The following is a 13,045-nucleotide window of genomic DNA, read 5'->3' as shown; positions in this document are numbered from 1 at the left end:
CCACTAACCCCATGTGAAGGACCAGACCCCAAAACGTCATCATTTCTACTGTGTCTGCAGGGGCCTGTTAGAAAATGATGAAAGGCCGGTTAGTGCCAAAAGATGCTAGGCGTACAAATTTTTCTGGGTAGCCACGAGGTTTACAAAATCCTCACAGAAAAAGACTGTGAAAAAGTCAATTTCTGTGAGGCCAGTGGTGTCAAGTTTTGATTCCGCCACAAAATCATAAATCTGTGGCTCAATCTTCAGGGGGGGGGGGGGGGGGGAGGTCCGCATGGGATTAGTAATGGCGGGCACTGGTTAATTTTCAGTCCTGGGGCATCTGCGTGAAAAAATAAAGGGAGAATAAAAGAATCTAGTAAGAACAAAATAAAAATATAAAAATTTGATAAAACAAAATAACTTACTATACTGACATCAATTAAAATACTGAGCATCCGCAACTATCTGACGCTAGCCCTGACTATATTCAGTAAATACTGTAGTAGACACTACTACAGTATATTTTTATTATCCCTAATCTAGTCCTATCAACTAATCTAAATAGTTATCAATTTTTTCACACAAAAAAAAACAAACACAACCGATGTCACTGATCAGCGATATTTTTTTACGCGTTGACACTAGCCCTGACTAAATTCTGTAAAAAATATACTGTAATAGACAATGAATACTACGGTATATTTTTACTGTCCCAAAACTAGTCCTATCAACTAACAAACATTTTTTTGTGTGCTTTTTTCCGGTTTGCTATCTGACACTAACCCCGACTAAAATCGGTATAAAATACTGTGGTATAGGCTGATTAGTACGATATATTTTTACTGTCCTTAATCTAAACCTAGCAACTAATCTAAATTATTTTTTTATCAATTTTTTTATTCAAAAAACAAAAACAACCACCAAAGGCTCTTCGGTGATATTCGACAAGCGCTCAATGGCTGTAGGATGCACCCATGGATGTAACGCAAAAAGGGAAGGAAAAAAAAAAAAAAAGACCTTGCCAAAAGTGAGAAGGGGAACAAATCAGCGATGTGCGTCTGATCAGAAGTTGCAGTACGCACGCATGGAATGGTACAAAAGTCCTGGAAAAGCGCAAACACGAGTGATAATCAGTGATTTGTGTTAATGATCAGTACACGGCTGCTGCAAGATGCACGCAAGGAGGTTGTGCAAAGGAGAAGGGGGGGGAATAGACAGAAGGAAAGAAACTCCAGGAAAACAGCGAGTACAAGTGTGGATCAGTGAATTGCATCACTGAGCAGAGCTCGGCGCCTGCAGGATGCACAAAAAAAAAAAAAAGTGTTGAAAATCGAGTGCTCAACAACTGATCAGTGCTCGGTGGCAGAAGGTTAGAGAGCAAGGGGTGGCAAGGGGGCTCCAACTTCACCCCCTACATGAACCAACACTAGGGATTTAGTCACACACCACATTTTTGGAGGGGTGATATTTTGAAATAACCGCACTGTGTAAAATATCTTATCACACTCATTCCATAGGCGAGCAGTCTACACAGACATCCAAGGACCAATTAAAACAAAGGAAAATATGACATTTGAATGTTTTTCTGAATGTGACCTTTTAATACTAAGTAAACAATTTCTATCTTTATATCTGTATTTTTACCATTGGGCAAGTGTCTCATAAAAGTTGTCTGATACACAAAAATTGACCAGCTTTGCAGACTGCATGCAAAGTCACTATCTAAAGTAACCAAGAAGAGCAGCATGCATTCCTCTGAACTACAGGGCAAAAAATTAAATTACCGTGAATGTCTGGAAAGAACTCCTGGAAAGCTCCTTTTCTTGATCGGAGACACCAGAGCAATTTGCAGAACCCTCATTCTTTTCTGTGCTCTGATCTAAAGGCAATTTAAAACCAACAAGTTATAACTAAGAAAAGCCAAGAAAATAAAGTTCTCAATCGAGTTATGTGTATGCATATATTTTATATTCCACTCAAACGCCAAAGATGACATTCTTTCGTTTAATGGCCGATAAATCATTAAACAGGTCTTTCAGGCTTTAAAAAAAAAAAAGAGGGATTTGGTACTCACCATAAACTTTCTTGGAGCCTTTGTTGGGGGACACAGGTAACCATGGGTGCATGCTGCTGTTACTAGGAGGCTGACTATGCATAAAAAGGAAAATAGCTTCTCTTCCACGGTATATACCCACCGACTGGCACAAAGCTCGTCATTTAGTAGTAAAGCAGTAGGAGAATTACAATTACAGAAAAACTATGTACAAACCCTACAAAAAAAAGGCATGTAGGCCCAAACAAAGCACAAAACTAGGGAGGGTGCTGTGTCCCCCCAATGAAGGCTCCAAGAAAGAGAATTTACGGTGAGTACCAAAAATCCCCCTTTCTTTATCTCTTCATTGGGGGCACAGGTAACCATGGGACGTCCTAAAGCAGTCCTGAGGGCGGGAAACAAAATAAGTAGAACAAATTAAGTCAGATGGCAGGCGACCGCCTCCTGCAACACCATTCTGCCCAAGCCAGCCTCAGCCCAGGCACGGGTATTAACCTTGTAGAACCTTGCACAAGTGTGCAAAGACGACCAGGTCGCAGACTTGCCAATCTAATAAGCAGAGGCCTAGTGGCGAATGGCCCAGGAAGCCCCCACCCAGGTGGAGTGAGCCCTTACACCCTGAGGGGGATGTCAGTCCACGGCAAGATAAACCTCCCGGATCGACAAGCGAATCCAGCAGGCGATGGGTGGTTTATCAAAAAATGCAACCTTCCATGAAAGGATAACGTAATGTCATGAATGGGTTCGAAAAAAGGTTTCTAAAGAATGCCTAATATGAGTTTAAGATCCCATGGCTCTACCAGTGGACAATATAGGGGCACCAGACGAACAAAGCCCTGAAGGAAGGTCTTGACCTGGGGACGAGAGGCGAGATTTCACTAGAAAGGAACAGAAAGTGTGGAGACCAGAATCAAGGCCAGACTACAGATGGGGAAAAACCCGACCTCCCTCAGAATGGCAGCCTAAGTAGCCGTGCCATTAAATTCAGAGACCGAGTACTCTGATGGAAGGGAGGGTCCTGTGAGAGGTCTTGATGGTCTGTAAGCCTCCAGGGGACGTCCACGAGGAGGTATACTAACTCCATGTGCCAGGCCCTTCTGGGCCAATCCGGAATTACCAGAATCAGCGGAAGAGGAGGGAAAGAAAAAGGACAGTTGAAATTGAGAGTATGGAATGACCTTATCATCGTACCCGATGCCCAGAGGTTTGCGGGACCAGGCTATGAAACAACACACCTTGTGATTTGTCCGAGACGCCATCAGATTGATGTCTGGGGTGCCTCATCTCTGACAGATCTGTTTAAAGTCGGTGGCCCAATTGTCCGTACCCAGAATCTAGCTGGAACGTGGTGTCCAGTGGATAGTATGGAAATATTTTCTGTGTAGGACAGCGAGGGTCCCCCATGTCAGAGACTGTCACACCCGGAGTGGTAGCCGAATGGGAGGGCACAGAGAAGAGAACTTCTTGTCCTAAGCTGACAGGAGAGCCCATTGAAAGAAATGAGCATGGAACTAAGTAAAGGGTACAGCTTCCATGGTTGCAATCATCTTTCACAGTACTCTCATGCAGAGTCGCAGGGATGTGGAGAGCACCTTCTCAGGGAACGGATCATTAGGCAGAGAGATGAGAACCTTTCTTCTGTAAGAAGGCCCTTGGCACGAGCTGTGTCGGACAGCATGCCCAAGAACACCAGGCAGAGAGACAGTATCAGGGAAGACTTTGGCTATGCAACCAAAATGGGCAAGAGTGTCAGAGAAGATTGAAGACTCTGGCGATGAAAATTGAGCGGTAGAACGGACCCTTGAACAACAGATCGTTCACGTAATGGATAAGCATTGCATAGGAATGAAGAAGGGCTCTGACGGTTGCCATAGCCTTCTTAACCACCCTGGGGGCAGAGGCCAGTTCAAAAAGGAAGGGATATGAATTGGTAGAGCTACTCCTGAATCACAAAACCGGAGAAAACTCTGGAGTGGGTTGCAAATCGGGATATACAGGTAAGCACCTTGAGTGTCCACTGAGCAGAGAAAACTTCTCAGTTCCATAGAGGCGATAACCAAGCATAGGGACTCCATCTGGGAGTAACAGAGGCGGACTCGACGGTTCAACCGGTCGAGATCCAGAATTGGACGAAAGGAGCTGTTCTTCTTGAGAACCATAAAGAGGTTGGAATAAAACCTTGAAAAGTGTTCACGAGAGGGAACAGATAAACATACCCCTGTATGAAGGAGGGAGGAAATAGATTGAAGAAGCCTGTGACCTGGGCCGGGTACCTTGGTGGACGGGAGTGGAAAAGAACTTCTGCCCGGTGGGGAAGAAAACTCGATCTTGCAACCTGAGGTAACACTCTCTCTGAAGAAGAGAAAACTGGCCTTCCACTCTGGGAGAATCCTAAATGGGAGGCGGATTGACCTTTGACATCAGTGAGAAGCTGGCTTGCAGGACAGCCTTCTCTTCTCACTGTGGGTGGAAGAAAGATCCGGATGGGAGGAGGCCCAGGAGGGGAAAGAAAAGGATGAAAGGAAGAAAACCTGAGAGAGTGCCCCCTGGTGAAGGGGTATCTTGGGTTAGGCTGAGGACGGAAAGTGCTCTTACCGCCAGTAGTGTCTGAGATTATCTGGACCAACCTGGACCTAAAACAGCCTAGAACCCTGGAAAGGGAGATTGGTAAGGGACAGATTCCAGGCCCTCAGCCAAAGACTCCTCCGTATGGCAAAGATATTGATGGTAACCATAGTGGAGCAACTGGCAGCATCCAAAAATACTGTCAGAAAATTTTTGTCAGCGTGCGTGATATAACCTACAAGGTAAGTTAGCACTCAGAAGGTGTTGCCGATAAAATACCTTGTCGCAGGAGTTCTACCCAGTTAAATATACAGATGTTTCCTACAGGGGAAAGGTTTCTCTAGATGTTCCCAATGTTTGACGAAGATTGGCTAAAATTCCTTGTGGTTGGAAAACGTCCGGGAAGGATGTCTTTTCTTCTTGACGGCGAGGCCCTGAGAGCAGACCTCATCGTCCCTAATATTAAGGGTATGGTTAACAGACATATGAAAATTGTCAATCGTATCTTGTAGTCTTGGAGTTCCCCGATCGGAGACTGACTAGGGTTGGACTCCAAAGCCACCTCGGAAGATGCGAGAGATAACAAAGGCATCCTAAAGAATCTAGATGGACCCGGAGCACTGGACAAAGAGCTGGAGTGGGCCAACGTCCTGGACGCTGTTCTTGATCTGCCCTTCTGAGTGTGATGTTTTTAGGTGTATGCAAATCACAGTGGGAGGCGTTCGGAGCACTGGTGGCAGTGGACAAGTTGGTATGCGCCCTAGAACATGGATCAAGGACTGAGACACTGTGGTCAGGTCAGGAAAAAAAAAAAAAAAAAAAAAAAAAAAGATTGTGACCTAGCAACAGCCCACTCCTGGGGAGGGGCTGTGCTCTCGTCCCGGGCAGCAGAGAGATCCTATGATGCGGGGATGATAGAAAAGGCTGCAAGTCTGGCAAAAGAAGACTAGCCTGAAAGCCACCTATTTTACAGAGGGCACAGGCGAACCGTAAAATAGAAAAGGAGCCTCCTTTAACCCCTTCATGACCCGGGGTATTTTCGTTTTTGTTTTTCGCTTCCCTCCTTCTCGGAGCCATAACTTTTTTACTTTTCCATCAGTATGATCATGTGAGGGCTTATTATTTGCGGGACGAGTTGTATATTTGAACAACACCATTGGTTTTTCCTTGCTGTGTACTAGAAAACGGGAAACAAATTTCAAGTGCGGTGAAATTACAAAAAAGTGCAATCCAACACTGGCTTTTTTGCTAGTTTCACTAAATGCTAAAACTGACCTGCCGTTAAGATTCTCCAGGTCATTACGAATTCATAGACAACAAACATGTTAAGGTTCTTTTTTATCTAAGTGGTGAAAAGAAATTCCAAACTTTGCTTAAAAAAAAAATATTGTGCAATTTTCCGATACCAGTAGCGTCTCCATTTTTCGTGATCTGGGGTTGGGTGAGAGCTTATTTTTTGCATGCCGAGCTGACATTTTTAATGATACCATGTTGGTGCAGATACAATCTGTTGATCACCCATTATTGCATTTTAAAGCAATGTCACGATGACCAAAAAAAATTTAATTCTGGCGTTTTGAATTATTTTTACATCGCTACCCCATTTAGCGATCAGGTTAATCCTTTATTGTTATTCATAGATCAGGCGATTCTGAAAGCGGCGATAATATCAAATATATGTAGGTTTCATTTTATTTTTATTGCTTTATTTTGCATAGGGCGAAAGGGGGGTGATTTGAACTTTTATATTTGTATTTTTTTGTCATATTTTAATTTTTTTTTTTTTTTATTTTGCCATGCTTCAATAGCCTCCATGAGAGACTAGAAGCTGGCACAACTTGATTGGCTCTTCTACCTAGAGGCGATGCTCAGATTGCCCCTATGTAGTAGAATTACAGCATTGCTATGAGAGCCGACCACAGGGTGGCGCTCATAGGAATCCGGCAACATCAACCATAGAGGTGTCAAGGAGGCTTCTGGTTGTTGTGCCGACGCGCCGAAGACATCCAATCACGTGACGGGGGTCACCGGTGCGCATATTTCCAGCCCGATGGCCGGAAGCGCTTGTTAAATGCCGCTGTCAGAGTTTGACAGCGGTATTTAACTAGTTAATAGGTGGGGGTGAATCGTGATTCCACCCGTGCCTATTGCGGGCACATGTCAGCTGTTCAAAACAGCTGACATATCCTGGCTTTGATGCGGGCTCACTGACGGAGCCCACATCAAAGCGGGGGTTCTGCCATCAGACGTACTATTCATCCAATCGCAGAAAGGGGTTAAATGAAGGTACTACTGTGAAGGGTTAATCCCGAGGAGAAAGAAAGAGGGTAGGATCAGTCATGAAATCAGTGACGGTACAGTTGTAGCTGCATGCTGTGTCCCCTGGATCCGTTGGCTGTTATGCGAATCAGAGCTGGGTGCCGGCTGTCTGATGAGAGCTGGAGGTGGGGAAAGAAACAGGGACTGGTGCTTGTAGGTAAGCCGGCAGTTGTACGAGTTGGGGAGTGTACGTGCAAGGGTCCCGCCCCCGCCTGCTGATTGGCCATCCCGCCAAGGGCTTGGACTTTGCTGAAGGAAGAGGCCCTGTGATAGGCTTGAAAAGTGGGCGATTATAACTCGCACAGTGACGCGCATGGCGGGGGTGTGACTCAGTGAGGGAGGAGAAGAGAGCTCTCATTGGATAAAGAACAGCGCGCTCACCATAAGGCGCGCGCTGATCGGCTGGAAGGGGACATGGCTTATAAAACAAGATGGTGGCTGCCCCGAGAGAAGGCCAAAAGCAGAGACTAAATTTTGAGAGAGAGCTGATGAATCTCACGGTGCATCGGTGCCTGCTGGGTCAGGGCCTGAACGTAGGTACCACAGGGAGGACACGGAAGGTTTGTAAAAAGGACAACGGGGAGGACACTGGGATAAGGATACGAGTCACTGGGATATGGAATCCTCCTTCCTCCACCGTCGTGGATCCAGTCGGTGCAGAAAATGGTGTCAACCCCTTACAAGATGGGGGAAGACCACCGGCGGTGACCCCCATCTTCCTCCCAGCCTGGTCCGAGGAGAGGTTGTAGGGTGGGGAAAAGGCTAGGACTGGCCACTGGGAATCACCCTGAAGCACCGTGAGGTGACAGGGGATTAGGTCCTGCCTTGTGGGACCGAGAGTGGGCAATGTGGGTGACAAAACACTGCTCTCTCGGTCGCACAATTGCAGGAGAATAGGGTGAGAAATGACACTTTGTTACTCTGTAAAAGGTAAACCTGGAAGAAAAGGGTGAAAAGATTAATAAAAACACAACAGGTGACCTGAAAAGGAAAAGACAGATCAGATCCAGGTCTGCCTCCTACAGACACTAAGCTTAAACTGATGAGCTTTGTGCCAGTTGGTGGGTGCATACTGTGGAGGAGGAGATATTTTCCTTTTTTCTGCATAGTGTCAGCCTCCTAGTGACAGCAGCATACTACCACGGTTACCTGTGACCCCCCAATGAAGCGATAAATAATTTATCTACATATGACACACATGGTTTATTGCTTCCTACCATTTTCAGTTTGCATTGTAGGAGTGCTCATGTGTATTAACGGCACAGAATCTTTCCACCAATTAACTAAAATCTCAGTATGAACAGCAGGTGACTGACACACCCAGTGATTGGCACGAGTGATCACCTGCAGAGACAGCAGGTCACCCTGTACACGCAAATCAACGGGTGACTATGGACAAGTGTTCCGAGAGGAGGGGGTTAAAAAAACAAATATTAGCATTTTCAGAATGACCACAGTCACCGACTTGGCGAAGGTCCAAAGTTTCAGACTTTTAGGAGACCCTCTCTGAGTTGGGGCTCAGTCACTTTCCGCAGTGCAATATCTCAGTGTGAATGTATGGAAATCAATGCACGTCTGTGAGCTGCTCTCAGGTTAAACTGTACACAAAAGCGGTACTTCTCTTGGCAAAAGAAAACAACCTCATGTAACCGTGTAAACTATTGGAAGGTACGAAAAAAAAATCATTTACCTCCGGCTTTATCTGCAGCCATTCTTCAGATTCCAGATTATCAGTTTTGTCCTTCAAGTAATCTCTGAATTCTGATTAGCATTAAACTGTGCTCTCCCAACCTGGAAATGAAGAAGAAAACGGTAAGACACAACGCTCCTAATTCTACTGCAAATTCTGAAAATGTGACTATCGCCACCATCTTCAAACAGAAGGCTCCATGTCATTCAACAAGTCATCAAAAGTGCACAATGACCTAAAAATGGGGTCTCTGTCCTGAAACCCCCATAGATTGCTCATGGAGAGACTGAGACACAGGGTTTCATCCACTTCAGATGGTTTATGCCACAATGGACAGGATAAAGGTGTGAGGAGTGGGACCTCCCCCGATTAATAGCGATACGCTCCTCACTGATCCAAAGGTTACGTGGTTCCACCTAAATACATGGCAAATGCCCAATCACGGGGTCACTGCTGTGATCACGGATCATCTGACCGGGCATTACGTGTGTGCTGCGGTGGGAGCAGAAAGCAATGACCTGGGAAGCATCAGGAGATGGGTGGAGGGCAGCGAGCATCGCTTGCCCTCAGACGCCGGAGAGAAGCGGTCCCTCGCCCTCAGACGCCGGAGAGAAGCGGTCCCTCGCCCTCAGACGCCGGAGAGAAGCGGTCCCTCGCCCTCAGACGCCGGAGAGAAGCGGTCCCTCGCCCTCAGACGCCGGAGAGAAGCGGTCCCTCGCCCTCAGACGCCGGAGAGAAGCGGTCCCTCGCCCTCAGACGCCGGAGAGAAGCGGTCCCTCGCCCTCAGACGCCGGAGAGAAGCGGTCCCTCGCCCTCAGACGCCGGAGAGAAGCGGTCCCTCGCCCTCAGACGCCGGAGAGAAGCGGTCCCTCGCCCTCAGACGCCGGAGAGAAGCGGTCCCTCGCCCTCAGACGCCGGAGAGAAGCGGTCCCTCGCCCTCAGACGCCGGAGAGAAGCGGTCCCTCGCCCTCAGACGCCGGAGAGAAGCGGTCCCTCGCCCTCAGACGCCGGAGAGAAGCGGTCCCTCGCCCTCAGACGCCGGAGAGAAGCGGTCCCTCGCCCTCAGACGCCGGAGAGAAGCGGTCCCTCGCCCTCAGACGCCGGAGAGAAGCGGTCCCTCGCCCTCAGACGCCGGAGAGAAGCGGTCCCTCGCCCTCAGACGCCGGAGAGAAGCGGTCCCTCGCCCTCAGACGCCGGAGAGAAGCGGTCCCTCGCCCTCAGACGCCGGAGAGAAGCGGTCCCTCGCCCTCAGACGCCGGAGAGAAGCGGTCGCTCGCCCTCAGACGCCGGAGAGAAGCGGCCGCTCGCCCTCAGACGCCGGAGAGAAGCGGTCCCTCGCCCTCACACGCCGGAGAGAAGCGGTCGCTCGCCCTCACACGCCGGAGAGAAGCGGTCGCTCGCCCTCACACGCCGGAGAGAAGCGGTCGCTCGCCCTCACACGCCGGAGAGAAGCGGTCCCTCGCCCTCACACGCCGGAGAGAAGCGGTCGATCGTCCTCACACGCCGGAGAGAAGCGGTCCCTCGCCCTCACACGCCGGAGAGAAGCGGTCGATCGTCCTCACACGCCGGAGAGAAGCGGTCGCTCGCCTTCACACGCCGGAGAGAAGCGGTCGCTCGCCTTCACACGCCGGAGAGAAGCGGTCCCTCGCCCTCAGACGCCGGAGAGAAGCGGTCCCTCGCCCTCAGACGCCGGAGAGAAGCGGTCCCTCGCCCTCAGACGCCGGAGAGAAGCGGTCCCTCGCCCTCAGACGCCGGAGAGAAGCGGTCCCTCGCCCTCAGACGCCGGAGAGAAGCGGTCCCTCGCCCTCAGACGCCGGAGAGAAGCGGTCCCTCGCCCTCAGACGCCGGAGAGAAGCGGTCCCTCGCCCTCAGACGCCGGAGAGAAGCGGTCCCTCGCCCTCAGACGCCGGAGAGAAGCGGTCCCTCGCCCTCAGACGCCGGAGAGAAGCGGTCCCTCGCCCTCAGACGCCGGAGAGAAGCGGTCCCTCGCCCTCAGACGCCGGAGAGAAGCGGTCCCTCGCCCTCAGACGCCGGAGAGAAGCGGTCCCTCGCCCTCAGACGCCGGAGAGAAGCGGTCCCTCGCCCTCAGACGCCGGAGAGAAGCGGTCCCTCGCCCTCAGACGCCGGAGAGAAGCGGTCCCTCGCCCTCAGACGCCGGAGAGAAGCGGTCGCTCGCCCTCAGACGCCGGAGAGAAGCGGCCGCTCGCCCTCAGACGCCGGAGAGAAGCGGTCCCTCGCCCTCAGACGCCGGAGAGAAGCGGTCGCTCGCCCTCAGACGCCGGAGAGAAGCGGTCGCTCGTCCTCACACGCCGGAGAGAAGCGGTCGCTCGTCCTCACACGCCGGAGAGAAGCGGTCGCTCGTCCTCACACGCCGGAGAGAAGCGGTCCCTCGCCCTCACACGCCGGAGAGAAGCGGTCGATCGTCCTCACACGCCGGAGAGAAGCGGTCGCTCGCCTTCACACGCCGGAGAGAAGCGGCCGCTCGTCCTCACACGCCGGAGAGAAGCGGTCGCTCGCCTTCACACGCCGGAGAGAAGCGGCCGCTCGTCCTCACACGCCGGAGAGAAGCGGTCGCTCGTCCTCACACGCCGGAGAGAAGCGGTCGCTCGTCCTCACACGCCGGAGAGAAGCGGCCGCTCGTCCTCACACGCCGGAGAGAAGCGGTCGCTCGCCTTCACACGCCGGAGAGAAGCGGTCGCTCGCCTTCACACGCCGGAGAGAAGCGGCCGCTCGTCCTCACACGCCGGAGAGAAGCGGTCGCTCGTCCTCACACGCCGGAGAGAAGCGGTCGCTCGTCCTCACACGCCGGAGAGAAGCGGTCGCTCGCCTTCACACGCCGGAGAGAAGCGGTCGCTCGCCTTCACACGCCGGAGAGAAGCGGTCGCTCGCCCTCAGACGCCGGAGAGAAGCGGTCGCTCGCCCTCAGAGTGGAGCATCAAGGTCTTTTGGATGACAAGCACCTGTCCCTCGGGAGTCTGGGGCGACTCTCCCCACACCTGAAGTTACTCACAGAGGGCAGTTGGTACTAACAGTGAGCACAGACAGATGGCACGGGCAGCCCTCAGTGTGTAACAGGGGAGCGGTGAGAAGACAGCACTGCTGGGAGAGGCACCGACACACGGCGCAGTAATACAGCACGCAGCTGTCACCCCGGCCTTCCCGGTACTAAGGAGCGCCCTCCTCACACCCCCTCCTCGGTCCACCCCCTGACATAACCATAACTTACCGGTGAGACTACCCGCCGAGCGGACCCCAGCTGTCAATCTGCGCCTGCGCACTGCTCTCCCCTTTGCACACGGAGAAATTCTGCGTTTCCGTCTCCAGAACGTCACTTCCGTGCTCCGCCATTTTTCTGAAGTCCGTTTCCCGTGTTGGGCTGTCCGCTGTTCCAGTGCCGACAATGACATGGTACCAGGCAGCAGCGCGGTGCGGAGGCTGCCGGAGGCTGTTCCACAATGGAGGTGGTTTTCTGAGGGTCTCACCGCAGACTCCAGTCAGACGGTTCATGACTAGAATGGAGTCGCTGTAGTGAGGTCCTCAACACCCCTCCATTCTAGTCCCCTCCTAGTGATGATGCTGAAGTTGGTTTCTTACTTGGCAATTTTTTCTTTTCTGTTTTTTATAGGTTTAACAACAAAAAAATAAGCATCACAATAATAAAAGACAATGCAGTGAGGTGCCCTGATGTGAATACACTTAAAAACGGCTACGAAAACTGGCACAATAATGGGCTTCAAAGTGGGCACCAAAGAGCGTTTCAGAAAGGGTTAAATGCCTTTGGGCCACTGAGCTCACACTGCAGACATATAGAACAGGGCGCCCTACATCAAAACCAGGTATCTCCAGCCTGGCCCAAATGGGTTCTGGGCATCAGAACTGGCATCAAAGTGGACAGTCAATTTTAGCCATTTGAATAAGTAACTGATGTTTTTAAGGGGTTAAATGACTTTAGGCCACTGATCTGATACAAAAAATACACAGACAGTGATGCCCCGCATCAAAACCAGGTCCCTCCAGCCTGGCCCAAATGGGTTCTGAGCACCAGAACTGGCATCAAAGTGGGCAAACAGCTCATTTTCACAGATTTGAATAAGTGATGTTTTTAAGGGGTTAAATGCCTTTGGGCCACTGATCTGACACTTAAAATACACAGATATTGATGCCCTGCATCAAACCCAGGTCCCTCCAGCCTGGCCCAAAGGGTTCTGGGCACCAAAACTGGCATCATAGTGGACAAACAGCTAATTTTCACAGATTTGAATAAGTAACTAATGTTTTTAAAGGGTTAAATGCCTTTGGGCCACTGATACCACAGTGCATACATATAGAACATGGAGCCCCACATCAAAAACAGGTCCATCCAGCCTGGCCCAAATGGATTCTGGGCATCAGAACTGGCATCAAAGTGGGCAAACAGCCCATTTTGTAGGGATTCG

General features: G+C 50.5%; 2 protein-coding genes across 3 annotated transcripts in view; one reads left to right on the top strand and one right to left on the bottom strand.

Annotated features, from left to right (window-relative positions):
* The window catches only part of CNOT10 (CCR4-NOT transcription complex subunit 10), a 147,181-nt gene extending 135,267 nt beyond the window's left edge, over window positions 1-11,914 (bottom strand). Inside the window, exons 1-3 of one of the 2 annotated variants that reach the window (XM_069730030.1) lie at window positions 11,836-11,914; window positions 8,610-8,710; window positions 1,767-1,861 (exon numbers count right to left, since the gene is read on the bottom strand). In XM_069730030.1, the coding sequence (XP_069586131.1) occupies window positions 1,767-1,861; window positions 8,610-8,631 (117 nt within the window). In that variant the 5' untranslated portion in view covers window positions 8,632-8,710; window positions 11,836-11,914. The remainder of the gene's footprint in view (window positions 1-1,766; window positions 1,862-8,609; window positions 8,711-11,835) is intronic. The other variant, XM_069730029.1, reaches the window with a different exon arrangement.
* LOC138643320 (serine/arginine repetitive matrix protein 1-like) lies at window positions 9,041-11,638 on the top strand. The gene has a single exon (XM_069732249.1). It carries the CDS (start codon window positions 9,041-9,043, stop codon window positions 11,636-11,638), a length of 2,598 nt encoding a protein of 865 aa, XP_069588350.1.
* Window positions 11,915-13,045: the final 1,131 nt, after the last annotated feature.

The sequence above is a fragment of the Ranitomeya imitator genome, chromosome 6, assembly GCF_032444005.1.
Source record: "Ranitomeya imitator isolate aRanImi1 chromosome 6, aRanImi1.pri, whole genome shotgun sequence".
NCBI classification, from domain to species: domain Eukaryota; kingdom Metazoa; phylum Chordata; class Amphibia; order Anura; family Dendrobatidae; genus Ranitomeya; species Ranitomeya imitator.
The sequence above is the reverse complement of the archived record's forward strand: the minus strand, read 5'-3'. Positions and strand labels throughout refer to the sequence as shown.